The sequence below is a fragment of the Mobula hypostoma genome, chromosome 2 (assembly GCF_963921235.1).
Source record: "Mobula hypostoma chromosome 2, sMobHyp1.1, whole genome shotgun sequence".
Taxonomy (NCBI): Eukaryota; Metazoa; Chordata; class Chondrichthyes; order Myliobatiformes; family Myliobatidae; genus Mobula; species Mobula hypostoma.
Genome location: NC_086098.1, coordinates 14689110 through 14704103, shown reverse-complemented (window position 1 = coordinate 14704103; position 14994 = coordinate 14689110). Strand labels below are relative to the sequence as shown.

Genomic DNA, 14994 nt, shown 5'->3' with positions numbered 1-14994 from the left:
AATCGAGAGCTGGAGTCTCTGAGACAGTCCTACATCGAGTTCAATGCTGACACTGCTGGTGCCAAACTGTATTGGTCTCTGCTGTTCGTGTTCATCAGATACATGGAGAAGGGAAGCTCACTACACGGACAACAGCTTGCTCTGCATTTTGTACTGCCCTGGCTTGCATATGTAGACAGATAGGATGCAACAGCCTTGGTTGACCCTGACCAATGGAGATTTCAGATAGACAAGTCAGATTAATCTTGGTATTGAGGAAATTCTAAAAACAATAAGGGACAGAATTAGCAGTAACTTGGACTGGTGTGAATTGATTTGCTAAAAGGCAAGCCTTGCACAACTAAAGAGTTTTTTGTTGATTAAGTAATTGAGAAGATCAATAATGGAAATGTGATTGATGTGAGGCAATATGTTTACAATATATATTAATTGTTTACAATATATATTAATGACTTGGATGAGGGAATTAAATGCAGCATCTCCAAGTTTGCGGATGACACGAAGCTGGGTGGCAGTGTTAGCTGTGAGGAGGATGCTAAGAGGATGCAGGGTGACTTGGATAGGTTGGGTGAGTGGGCAAATTCATGGCAGATGCAATTTAATGTGGATAAATGTGAAGTTATCCACTTTGGTGGCAAAAATAGGAAAACAGATTATTATCTGAATGGTGGCCGATTAGGAAAAGGGGAGGTGCAACGAGACCTGGGTGTCATTATACACCAGTCATTGAAAGTGGGCATGCAGGTACAGCAGGCGGTGAAAAAGGCGAATGGTATGCAGGCATTTATAGCGAGAGGATTCGAGTACAGGAGCAGGGAGGTACTACTGCAGTTGTACAAGGCCTTGGTGAGACCACACCTGGAGTATTGTGTGCAGTTTTGGTCCCCTAATCTGAGGAAAGACATCTTTGCCATAGAGGGAGTACAAAGAAGGTTCACCAGATTGATTCCTGGGATGGCAGGACTTTCATATGAAGAAAGACTGGATGAACTGGGCTTGTACTCGTTGGAATTTAGAAGATTGAGGGGGGATCTGATTGAAACATATAAGATCCTAAAGGGATTGGACAGGCTAGATGCAGGAAGATTGTTCCCGATGTTGGGGAAGTCCAGAACGAGGGGTCACAGTTTGAGGATAGAGGGGAAGCCTTTTAGGACCGAGATTAGGAAAAACTTCTTCACACAGAGAGTGGTGAATCTGTGGAATTCTCTGCCACAGGAAACTGTTGAGGCCAGTTCATTGGCTATGTTTAAGAGGGAGTTAGATATGGCCCTTGTGGCTACAGGGGTCAGGGGGTATGGAGGGAAGGCTGGAGCGGGGTTCTGAGTTGGATGATCAGCCATGATCATAATAAATGGCGGTGCAGGCTCGAAGGGCCGAATGGCCTACTCCTGCACCTATTTTCTATGTTTCTATATGAAGTTCCAAAAGATTTTTGATAAAATATAATGGATTTACCATTAATCTTGCACCATGGAGCAAAAAAAGAAAATTCACTTAATAATGGCAAGTAAAACACACAAAATGCTGGAGGAGCTCAGCAGGTCAGGCAACATTCATTTCCATAACTAAATAGTTGACGTTTCAGGCCAAGGCCCTTCATCAGGACTGAGGTGCAGTAAGTTTTGGAGAGAAATTGACGGATAGTAGATGGGAGGTGAACCTTAATGCTAGGCAATGTGAAGTTCTTCTTATTAGGAAGAACAAGAGGCTACAAAATCAGAGGGAGGACTGTGTTCTAAAATGGTATGATAAAGAAATTGGACTACTGGAGTATCATTCACTGAAATAGCAAGATGTGGAGAAAGCATCTGGAATCCTGAGCTTTCTAAATTCAGAAATACAGAAAAAGTTTTAAGGAATTTACAACATAACCTTTTTTTAAAAACACTGGAGTACAATGTCTAGTCCTGGATGCCATACTTGAGAAAAGAATTTAGCAAAGAAATGGACTGATGAAGGGTCTTGACTGTCTAGTTTCCTCCACAGATGCTGCACGACCAGCTTGGTTCCTCCAGTGTTTTGTTTATTGCACTGGAGTGAGATTAGCTGAGCTGTTAGAATCTCACAATGACTGCATTCTGTACTAAACCATTCTGCAATTTTAATAGATCAGAATCAGGTTTAATATCACTGGAATGTCATGACATTTGTTGTTTTGTGGTAGCAGTACATTTAAAAAAAACTATAAATTACAATAAGAACACTATATTAAAAATAAAATAGTGCAAAAAGAGAGCAAAATAAATTGAGAGGTAGTGTTTGTGGGTTCACTGTCCATTCAGAAATCTCCTGGCAGTGGGAAAGAAGCTGAAACTTTTGAGTGTGTGTCTTCAGGCTCCTGTACCACCTTTTTGATGACAGCAATGAAAAGGGGGCATGTTCCGGACAATGGGGGTCCTTAATAACAGATACCGACTTCTCAGGGCGTCACCTTTTGAAGCTGTCGTCAATGCTGTGAAGCTGGTGCCCATAATGGAGCCGGCTCAGTCTGCAACTTTCGACCCCGTGCAGTGGCCCCTCCAAATCAGATGACGATGAAATCCATTAATACACCTGAAGAAATTTGCAAGTGTTTTTGGTGACATATCAAATCTCCTCAAACTCCTAATGAAATATAGCCACAATCGAGCCCTCTTTGTAATTGGATCAATATGTTGGGGCCAGGGATAGATCCACAGAGATGCTGACACCCAGGAATTTGACACAGCTCACCCTTTCCACTGCTGATCCCTCACTGAGGACTGGAGGGTGTTCCTTCAACTTCTCCTTCCTGGTCTACAATCAATTCCTTGGTCTAAGCGACATTCAGTTCAGGGTTGTTGCTGTGACACCACTAAATCAGCTGATCCATCTCACTCTATATGCCTCATCATCACCACCTGATACTCTACCAACAATAGTTGAGTTATTAGCAAATTTATAGATCATTTTTGAGCTGTGCCTAGCTACACAATCATGGGTGTAAACATAGAAATGTAAAAAACCTACAGCACAAAGCTGTGCCAAACATGTCCTTGCCTTAGAAATTACCTAGGGTTACCCATAGCCCTCCATTTTTTCTAAGCTCCATGTACCAATCCAGGAGTCTCTTAAAAGACCCTATTGTAACCGCCTCCACCACCGTCGCCAGCAACCCATTCCATGCACTCACCACTCTCTGCGTAAAGCAGTGGGCTAACCTCACATCCTTGAGGTGCGCCAGTGTTGACTGTCAGCAAGAAGATATCATTTCTAATCTGCACTAATTGTGATCTCCTGGTGAGGAAGTCAAAGATCCAGATGCAGATAATAACAGCAAAATACAAGAATGCAGGTTGTCCTCTACGGAATCATTAATGGAGTGACATTAGATGTAAAGGAAGCCCACCAACGGGAACACATGTAATCCGCAGTAGGTGGAGTCTGTAATGTCTTCTCCTCTTCTTCTCCATCTTGTTTTACAGCAGTTGGCACCCAGCTTAATGGTACATTACCGCCACCTTCTGCTCCGGAGTGTGCAATAGACTTACATGCCTGGACAATATGAAAGGAGTGGTTCACAGAAGTTTCAACACAATCCTGATGAAGAGCCTCAGCACAAAATGTCAACTATACTCTTTTCCATAGATGCTGCCTGGTCTGCAGAGTTCCTCCAGCATTTGGTGTGTGTTCCATTTTACAGCTTGTCTCTTGTTTGTGCTTCAACATACTGTCACTTTGCAGATGTCACTTAAAATTGGTGACAGTCAGTGAAGGTTATCTAATGTTACAACAAGATCTAGATCAACGGCGAAGTCAGCAGAGCAATGGCAGATGGAACTCGACTCAGACAAGTGCAAAGTGAATTGCTTTGGGAAGTTAAACCGGGGGAAGACAGTTAAATGGCATTGCCCTGGTGAGTACTACTGAACAGGGAGATTTCAGGGTACAAGCAGATATTTTCCTACAAGGTGTGACAAAGATGGACAAGGAGGTGAAAAAGGCATATGGCATGCTTGCCTTCATTGGCTGAGGCACAGAGTACAAGATTTGGAACGTCATTTTATAACTGTACAAGGCAACGATGAGACTACACTGTACTGTGTGCAGTTTTGGTCACCATGTAATAGGAAGCATGTGATTAAAATAATCAAATTAAATCCATGTTCAATCATCATTCATCCATTCATGAATACATAGGAACAAAAAAGCCTTCCAACAACAGTGCAGAGAAGATTCATGAGGATGCTGCAGGGACTAGAGGACTTGAGTTATATAGACAGCATAAAATTAAAAGAGAGGGCATATACTACTACAGCAAAAATAATGGGAAGTTAGAGGATTGGGAAGTTTTTAAAATCTAACAGAAAGCAACTAAAAAGCCATAAGGAGAGAAGAATGTGAATGTAAGCTAGCCAATAATATAAAAGAGGATACCAAAGGCTTTTTTTCCAAATATAAAGAGTAAAAGAGAGGTAAAAGTGGATATCAGACCACTGAAAAATGACGCTGAAGAGGTAGTAATGAGGGCAAAGAAATGGCGGACAAACTTAATAAGTATTTTGCGCCAGGCTTCACTGTGGAAGGCACTAGCAGCATGACAGAAATTCGAGAGAGTCAGGGGGCAGAAGTGAGTATAGTTGCTATTACTAAACTGCTTGGGAAGCTGTAAGGTCTGCAGGTAGATAAGTTACCTGGACCACATAGACGACAGCCGAGGATTCTGAAAGAGGTAGCTAAAAAGAACTTCTGGAGGCATTAGTAATGATCTTTCAAGAATTACTGGATTTTGAAATGGTTCTGGACGTTGGCAAATAGCAAATGTTACTCCACTCTTTAAGAGGGGAGGGAGGCAGAACAAAGGACATTATAGGCCAGTTAATCTGACTTCAGTGGTTAAGAAGATGTTGGAATCTATTATTAAGGATGAGGTTTCAGAGATTTGGAGGCACATGATAAAACAGGCCGAAGTTGGCATGGTTTCTTTAAGGGGAACTTTTCCCTGACAAATTAGTTGCAATTCTTTGAGAAAGTAACAAGCAGGATAGATAAAGGAGAGTTAGTGAAAGTTGTTTACTTGGATTTTCAAAAAGCTTTTTACAGGGCGCTGCATATCAGGCTGCCTAACAAGATAAGAACAAAGAAGATACAAGCATGGATAGAAGGTTGGCTGACTGGCAAGAGGCAAAAAGTGGGAGCCTTTTCTGGTTGGCTGTAGGTGACTAGTGAAGTTCTGCAGGGATCAGTGTTGGGACTGTTTCTTTTCACGTTGTATTTCAATGATCTGGATGATAAAATTGATAGCTTTGGGGCCAAGTTTGCAAATGATGCAAAGATACAGTAGGTGGAGGGGCAGATAGTGCTGAGGAACCAGGATCTCTGCAGAAGGAGTTAGACAGATTGGGAGAATAAGCAAAGAAGTGGCAGGTGTAATATAGTATCGGGAAGTGTATGTTCATGCACTTTGGCACAAGAAATAAAGGAGTAGACTATTTTCTAAATGGGGAGAATCCTCATGCAGGATTCCCTGAAGTTGACTTGCAGGTTAAGTTGGTGGTAAGGAAGGCAAATACAATGTTAGTATTCATTTCGCGAGGACTAGAATATAAAAGCAAGGATGTAATGCTGGGGCTTTATAAGGAATTGGTCAGACCACACGGAGTATTTTTGGGAGCATTTTTGTGAGCAGCTTTAAGCCCCTTATCCAAGAAAAGATGTGGTGGCATTGGAGAGGATAGGGGAGGTTTACGAGAATGATTCCAGACAAGTTTAATGTATGAGGAGTGTTTGATGACTCTGTGTCTGTACTCACTGGGAATTAGAAGAATGGTGCGGAGGGGGGGGGGGAAGGAATCTCATTGAAACTCGTTGAGTAAGAAAGGCCTAGATAGAGTGGACGTGAAGAGGATGTTTCCTATAGTGGGTGAATCTAGGACCAGAGAGCACAGCCTCAGAATAGAGGGTATTTAGAACAGAGCTAAGGAGAAATGTCGTTAGCCAGAGGGTAGTGAATCTGTGGAATTTGCCACAGACGGCTATGGAGGCAATGTGATAAAATATATTTAAATCAGAGGTTCTTGATTAGTCAGGGCATCAAAGGTTACACAGAGAAGGCGGAGAATAAATCAGCCATGATGGAATGGACGAGCAGACTCAATGAGCCGAATAGCCTAATTTGCTCCTATGTCTTATTGTCTTGGTTCCAAAGGCAGTCATAACCGAAGGGTGGTAGTGGGGACGAGCTCCCACTGCTAAACAAATGCTCTTCATGGCATGCGTCTCAAACAGCCTCTGAAAACCAAGTCCAACTCCTGGTCTTCACGTGTGGCATAGTTTTTATGCTCGGCGGAGCTGTTCTCACTGACAGAAGGGGCAACGGCGGGCCACTGGCGCCTTAAAACCAGTTGCTCCGGGCAGATGGGGCTCGTTAACCATGGATGGTATCTCATCTAGGAGAGAGAAACTCCAATTTCAAACCTCTGTTGCCTTGCGGCTATACCCACTCTGGGAAAGGCTTTGAGAGTAAACCCCGAGGAAAAATCCAGAGTCGGAGCCCCGAAAGCGTCTGACTGCTGTACCCAGCACCAGCACGGCAACTCCTGCGATGCTGCTGGCACCAAACTCTATCAACTTTCGTCGTTCCTTTGGATCTGTCATCAGCATGGGGGGGGGGGGGAGGTCCCACTGCATGGGCAACAGACGAATCTCCATATCAACTCTGCCCTGGCTTGCGCCCTGGAGAGGCTACTCCCCAGTGACTACCAGAGGTGCAGTACCCATGGTCGACCACGACCGACGGAGGCCACACACACACACTCTTATAAAGAGAGACCGATGTAATGCCCTGGGTTCATATTTTTACTGTTATGCTGTATGTATTTCATTTTGGGCGGTTCTGTAAGAGCAGCTTGTTTTCAGTTTGTTTGGGTTATTGTTGAAGATAAGATATGAGGAGAAATGTGCGCCATCCAATTAGGATGGTCAAATTAAGCGATGGTTTCTCTGGTGAGTGACACTAAGGTTGGGCGTGGGGTTTTTGTTCAGTAGGAGATGGAAGAGAGAAGACACTGGGGAGAATCGGTTGTAGCATACAATCTGGTGGGAGACCCATTTGTTCGAGATGGATTGCGATCGACGTTTAGAGGTGGTGTGGGCATTCACCCTGACCGAGGGCCCAGCGCATGCGTGACAGAAGTTCAAGATGAGCTCCAATTTATGCACATTTGACTGTTTAATTAGAATGGGGCCTTTTCTTTTTGTTATTCTTTACTAACCCTTTATTTAAGATTCATAAATGTAATTTCTTTAATCGTATACAGTGTACTGTTATTTCGTGACACTAATTTGTAACAGGGTAGCAAATTACACAACGTCCACACAAACTAGGGTATGGAGTGGGATTGAGCAGTCTCAATCTCACGAGTTTGGCAGGACTTGAGTGTCTTCATACGTAGCCAAGTTAACAAGGGTATTTCACTGAATAGACTGGTATTGTTTTCATTGGAGTGAAGGAGGCTGAGAGATAAACTTAAAGGTATATAAAATCACAAAGGGCATAAGATAGGGTAGACGTTCTTTCCTCCCATCTGCCCCCCCCCCCCGTCCCCCCATATCTACAGGGCTATTGTTTATTAAGTTCTCAATATCGCTCTAATGTGACAGAAGTTTGTTGTGATTTGCAGACTGTTCAATGTTTTGGAAGACCCACAAGAGATATCACAGGTAGTATGGCCTTGCTCTCAATACAGTGTGGCAACACACAGCAATGGATTCTACGACCAAGGGACATAGATTTAAAGCTAAGATGGGAAAAACTTAAAGGGGACCGAGGGACAAGTTTTCCCCACTTGGACTCTAGGTACATATATGGAACAAGCTGCCAGTTGAGGTGGCAGATACAAATACAAATAGAAGATATTTGCATAAGTATTCAGACGGAAACATTTTGAGAGATATTAATCAAATGAAGGCAAATGAGACTGGCTCAGGTAAACTCCTTGGTCAGCATGAACAAGTTGAGCCTGTTTCTGGGCAAGATAAAGAGTGAACTTATTAGGTGAAAGGCAAATTGCTTGGGATAAAGCACTGGGCAATATATCCAGCAGAGTTAGATACAGTTGTAGATAATTGGACAAATTTTGGGAAAGATCTGTATCTACAAGGTCATTGTTTATTAAGTTATTAAGATGGATCCACTGTGAAGGAACTGTGTGGTGAGTTGAAGATTGTTCATTGTTTTTGAAGACCCACAAGAGATTTCACAATAAGTATGGACCTGCTGTCATATTAATATAGTATAGCCAACACATAGCAAGAGAAGCTAAGAACAGAACACTAAAGCTGAATCACAAGCATTATAGACAATTCAGAAGGGGGATGAATGACAAAGGAAATGATCTTGTAAGTAGTTATAGTTATGCTTTAATTTAAAGGGATCTATATTAAAGTAACAATTGTGGTACAATCAAGTAACAATCAAGGCTATCTATCAGTGATTCATTCAGATTATTTTTGTCTAGAATGGATACTAGGGATGCTCAGTACATTTCAGGAGCGAAGAGCATGTAGTTGGCAGTATTAACTCAGGCTACGTCTACACTACGCCGGATAATTTTGAAAACACCGGTTTCAAGTAAAAAGAACAGGCGTCCACACTAAGCGTTTTTCAAAATATCTCTGTCCACACCAACATGGATATTTGGGCATATCTCCTCGACTGGGGCACGCGCAGGACACACAGAAAACAAGCAAAGAGGAAACGTTTGTCCAGTTACAGAGTAGAAAAACTTAAAAGGAATTGCTCTTGGCTCTCGCGCAGGAGGACTTAAAACTAAAACAAAAACAAATACTGGAATGTATGGAGGCAACCGACAGGGAGTTCACGGACAGTATGACCCGACTGACGACAAACATTGAAAAACTGACTAACTCTGTTGCATTAATAAAGCACCTTGTTAAATGTATAAAACGTCTGCATCAGCGTTATCTTGTATTTCCATACAATGTTACATTAGGCTGTTACACATCTAATGTCAGAGAAGTACTTGCATAAATAGGTAAAGCACCTCCATACAAGCAAGGACAGAAAACAGGGCAAAGTGAGAATACTTATTTATTCAGTAAGCTGTGGGTCAAAGTATTTGGTGAGTACAATAACTCTTCTGGCTTCAGTCTTGTTGTCGTCTGTTCTGAAATTGTTAGGTTCTGCGAAGCGCAGAATCAAATATCGCTGTGATGATTGTACGCTCTAGTATCAATTGTTTGGCAACAATAAAGTAGTAATAATAATAAGAAGAAGAAGAAGATGGAGAAAACAATGAAATGCCGCGCTGCCGCTATTTGTTCCGGCACGTCATGACAGCGGTTTTAAAAAGCTCTGGTTACCCCGTACACACTGCAACGGATATTAGGCGTTTTCAGATTTATTCACTCTGGAGACCGTTTCTGAAAATCTTCGTTTTCAGGGGCTGAAAATGCCGTTTCAGTGTGGACGGAAGGTCAAAACGAAGAGAAATGCTTCGTTTTCAAAATTATCCGGCGTAGTGTGGACGTAGCCTCAGTCACTTAATGCATGTATAGTTACCAATATTTACCTACAACAAAAGTGGAGGCCCTTTGGCCTATTGAATCATTATTGGCTTATACAACAAGCCCATTCCCCTACTAAATTTCCCTGTAGCTTTATTCTCCTTATATTCATAATAATAGTACTTAAACTAGAGTCACTTACAGTGGTCAGTTAGGAAGCTGCACATCATTCGGATGTGCAAGGAAACCAGAGACATGGAGGAAACACGCACGAGGCCTTACATCTACAACTTTCCATGTTTATATACTCAGTGGCCACAAAGTACAGGAGTGGAACCCGTTGTAGTCTTCTGCTGCTGTACGCCATCAACTTTAAGGTTCGTTATGTTGTGTGTTCAGAGATGCTCTTCTGTACACCACTGTTGTAACGTGTGGTTATTTGAGATACTGTCGCCTTCCTGTCAGCTTGAGCCAGTCTGGCCATTCTCCTCTGATCCCTCTCATTAACAAGGCACTTTCACCCACAGAACTGCTGCTCACTGGATTTTAAAAAATTTTTTGCACCTTTCTCTGGAAATTCCACAGACTGCTATCTGTGAAAATCGAAGATTAGCAGTTTACCATTTACATTGATGATTTGGAAGAGGGGACTGAGTGTAGCACAGCAAAATTTGCTGATGACACTAAACTGAGTGGAAAAGCAAATTGCACAGAGAATGTGGAGCGTCTAGAGGGACACAGATAGGTTAACTGAGTGGGCCAAGGTCTGGCAGATGGAATACAACGTAGGTAAATGCAAGATCATGCACTTTGGAAGGATTAATAGAAGAGCAGATTATTATTTAAATGGTGAAAGATTGCAGCATGCTGTTATGCAGAGGGACTCGGGAGTGCTTGTGCATGAATTGCAAAAAGTTGGCTTGCAGGTACAACAGGTTATTAAGGTGGCAAACCAAATGTTGGCCTTCACTGCTGGAGGGATTGAATTCAAGAGCGGGGAGTTCATGCAGAAACTATACAGATCCCTTTGTTCTACAGTTATCCTCATTGCCCTATCACTCACTGTGTGAGATCTATTCTTGCTGGTCCTCCCAAATTGCAACACCTCGCACCTGTCTTCAGCTGGTCCAGATCCTGCTGCAAGCTTCAATAGTCTTCCTCAATGTCCACTACACCCCCAATTTTGGTGTCATCTGCAAATTTGCTAATCCAGTTAACCACATTATCATCCAGATCATTGATATTGATGACAAACAAGAGACACAGCACCAATCTCTACTGAACACCACTAGTCACAGGCCTCCAGCCAGAGAGGCAACCATCTCCTACCACTCTCTGGCTTCTCCCACAAAGCCAATGTCTAATCCAATTCAACTACCTCATCTTGAATACCAAGTGACTGAACCTCTTTGAACACCCGCCCATGCGGGACCCTGCCAACTGCCTTGCTGAAGACCAGGTAAACAGCATCCACTATCTTGCCTTCATCAACTTCCTGGTAACTTCCTCAAAAAAACTTTAAAGTTGGTTAGACATGACCTACCGTGCATTAAGCCATGCTGACTATCTCAAATCTGTCCATGTCAATCCAAATACTTGAATCTCTTTATTTATCCCTTGGAATACCTTCCACTAGCTTCCCCACTACTGATGATCAGGCTCATTGGCCTATAATTTCCTGGTTTATTCTTAGAGCCTTCCTTAACAACCAGAACAGCATTAGCTATCCTCCAGTCCTCCGGTACCTCACTTATCACTAAGGATGATTTAAGTATCTCTGCTAGGGCCCTGCAATTTCTGCACTTGCCTCCCACAGGGTATGCATACCATTTTTGAATGCTTTGCACCTCAGAGGAAAACTGTCTCATTCAGCTGTATCCACATTTGGTTTGAATGATAATTAAACTTCATTTGATTTTTTTTTGAGCCTTGTCAAGCTCTGAGAATTTGTCCACCTTAATTTGCATCATCACAGCAAACATCTCCTCCTTTGTAATTTGTATAAGGCCTATAACCTCGGTGCTGCTTTGCCTCACTTCTCTAGGCTCCGTGTCCATCTCCAAAATAAATAGATGCAAAAAAAAATTTAAATTCTCCCCCATCTCTTTTGACTCCATGCATAGATTACCACTCTGATCTTCCAGAGGACCAATTTCATCCCTTGCAATCCTTTTGTTCTTAACATATCTGTAGAACCCCTTAGAATTCTCCTTCACATTGTCTGCTCAGGAATTCATGCCTTCTTTTAGCTTTCCCAATTTCTTTCATAAGTGTTCTCCTGCATTTCTTATACTCGTACCTCATTTGTCCCTACCTGCCTATACCTGCTATGCACCTTTTTTTTCTTAATCACGGCCTCAATCTCTCTCGAAAACCAAGGTTACCTAAACCTGTTATCTTTGCCTTTTATTCTGACAGGCACACACAAGCTTTGTACTCTCAATATTTCACTTTTGAAGACCTCCCACTTACCAAGTACACCTTTGCCAGAAAACAACCTGTCCCAATCCATATTTGCCAGATCCTTTCTGATACCATCAAAATTGGCCTTTCTTCAATTTAGAATCTCAACCCAAGGATCAGACAGATCCTCTTCCATAACTACCTTGAAACTAATGGCATTATGCTCACTAGATGCAAAGTGTTTCCCTACACAAACTTCTGTCAGCTGCTCTATCTCATTCCCTAATAGGAGATCAAGTATTACACTCTCTCTCATTGGGACTTCTATGCACTGATTTAGGAAATTTTCCTGAACACATTAGAAAAACTCTATCTTATCCATTCCTTTACGAGTAATTTTTTCTTTTTGTATTTACACACTGGTTGTCCACCCTATTGGTGTGGTATTTTACTGATTCTATTATGGTTATTGGATTTATTGAGTATGCCACAAGAAAATGAATCTCAGGGTAGTATAAAGTGACATATATGTATTTTGACTTGGCTAATAAATGTACTATGACTTTGATTATTTACATTAACAAGGTGTACCTAATTAAGTGACCACTGAGTGCACATGGTGATTAATTACCAGTACAATTTTAAATCTATACTATTAACTTAATGATGCAAATTTATGTATATATTTGATTGTTTCCTCTTGAAACCTAATACATCCACAGGTAGAAGATCAGGTAACATATTTTTAACAACTAAGAATACCAAGTATTAAAGTAAAGACATCCATTAGTCTTGCAAGACCATGGATCTGCGCCTGGAAAGTCTTCACTCAAGGTTTATGGAAGACTACCAGTTGCCCATGCTGCAAGTCTCCCCTCTCCACGACATTGATGTCCAAGGGAAGGGCATTAGGACCCATACAGCTTGGCATCAGTGTCGTCGCAGAGCAATGTGTGATTAAGTGCCTTGCTCAAGGACACAACACGTTACCTTGGCTGGGGCTTGAACTCACGACCTTCAGGTCGCTAGTCCAATGCCTTAACCACTTGGCCACGTGCCCACACCACCAGGTATTATAACTCTCAAAATACGTTTATACAAGTCTCTACTTTTAGTTCATTACATACAATAAATCAGTGTCTCTGCAATTTACTTCGGTAAGAAGCAGTACCATGAAACTCACAGATAAAACATATTTATTAAGTTCAGAAAAAACTTCTGAATATGAGTTGTGAAAAGATTTTTCAAGAATGTGAATATCATTAAAACGAAGAAAACCCACTGAACAGAATCAATCAGTGAATAGAAAGTACAGATTTATGATCGTCACTAGCAGTGCCAAATTTGGGAGATTTCCCTAGCAACCTGGGGTTCATGGACCCCCTTGTTTAATGGCACTGGTCCATTGTATAAAAGTGGTTGGGAATCCTTGTTCTCTCCTACTATCCATTCCAACACAATGGGACCCGGACTCGGACCACGCTACCTAACTCTGTGGCCGCGACCGGAGGCCACTGCTTGCCCCATTCAGTCCCCGCCTCCGGAACCCCACGCTTCACGTCCCGGCACCGGCTCAGCCCGGCGCCATCGGCTCCACTTTCTACGCGTGTGGACCGAACGGCTGCAGCCAGCCGGCCCCAAGGCAGCAGCGACGGCTACGCTCCCCGGCTGCCCGCGAGCCCCGAGCCCCGAGCCCCGAGCCCCGAGCCCCGAGCCCCGAGCCCCGAGCCCCGAGCCCCGAGCCCCGAGCCCCGAGCCCCGAGCCCCGAGCCCCGAGCCCCGAGCCCCGAGCCCCGAGCCCCGAGCCCCGAGCCCCGAGCCCCGAGCCCCGAGCGGCCGCATCTTACCGTCGTAGTAATAGCAAACTTTCCTCCTGCCGCCAGCCCCCGCAGCGAGCGCCATGACAGCAGCGCCAGAGGTCCCGGCCACCGATAACGCCGCGCAGGGGGGAGGGGAATCAGCTGGCAGAGACAGATACCAACCCCCGACCCTACGCGTGTTGACAGTATCTCCAGACAAAAAGAAACTGTCTAGTAATTGTAGAATTACAAATCACAAGGACAGCCTCTACATTATTCAGCAGAGACCAGTGGGCGAGTGCAAAAGATCGAGCTGTCCTCCCCTCATTACTTGCAATTGGAAGAGTCCGCACCGCTCCACGACCCGTCAATCAGTCGCGCAGGGGCGTGACTAATCTCCGTCCGCCAATCAGACACGCCGTTCTAATTCTAATATTTCCCCCAGTTCCGGCGAAAAGTCATCAACCTGAAATGTTGGCGGCTCCTTGTCCCACGGATGCTGCCCGACCTCTTGATCATTTTTTTTTCTTCAGCAAGTAGCGAATTGTTTTAAATGATTAATTTTCCTATGAAGCAATGTTGTATTTGTCATATGCCTTAAAAAGAATACTTTTTATTGTCGCCAAACAATTGATACTAGAACATACAATCATCACAGCGATATTTGATAGAAACATAGAAAATAGGTGCAGGGGTAGGCCATTCGGCCCTTCGAGCCTGCACCGCCATGAGCTTCAAGCTCCTGAGTCTTCTCCCGGAGGGAAGAGGGACGAAAAGTGTGTTGACTGGGTGGATCGTGTCCTTGATTATCCTGGCAGCACTGCTCCGACAGCGTGCGGTGTAAAGAGAGTCCAAGGACGGAAGATTGGTTTGTGTGATGTGCTGCGCCGTGTTCACGATCTTCTGCAGCTCCTTCCGGTCTTGGACAGGACAATTTCCATACCAGGTTGTGATGCACCCTAGGAGAATGAACTTCATTTATCACATGCACATCAAAACTTGAAGGGAAATGCATCATTTGCATCATCGACCAACACAATCTGAGGCGGTAACGTAGCATGTTCACAGCGTACTAACTGTAACTCTAACTCTCGGATCTTTCGAATGGGGGAGGAAGAAGGAGCACCTGGAGGAAGCCCACGCGGTCATGGGGAGAATGTACAAACTCCTTACAGACAGTGGCAGGAATGAAGCCTGATTTCTCATTGCTGCCACTGTAAATCGTTATGAAGGTTGACACAAAGTATATATAAAGTACTTTCAGGATTCTTTCCTTTATTGGTTTCGTTGGATTTGAATCCAG

At 43.4% G+C, this 14994-nt stretch overlaps 1 protein-coding gene across 2 annotated transcripts in view; it reads right to left on the bottom strand.

The window, feature by feature from the left end:
• The window catches only part of LOC134338109 (histone deacetylase 2-like), a 68664-nt gene extending 54853 nt beyond the window's left edge, over positions 1-13811 (bottom strand). Inside the window, exon 1 of one of the 2 annotated variants that reach the window (XM_063033659.1) lies at positions 13740-13811. In XM_063033659.1, coding sequence (XP_062889729.1) covers positions 13740-13794 — 55 coding nt within the window. In that variant the 5' untranslated portion in view covers positions 13795-13811. The remainder of the gene's footprint in view (positions 1-13739) is intronic. The other variant, XM_063033665.1, reaches the window with a different exon arrangement.
• Between the last annotated feature and the right edge of the window lie 1183 nt (positions 13812-14994).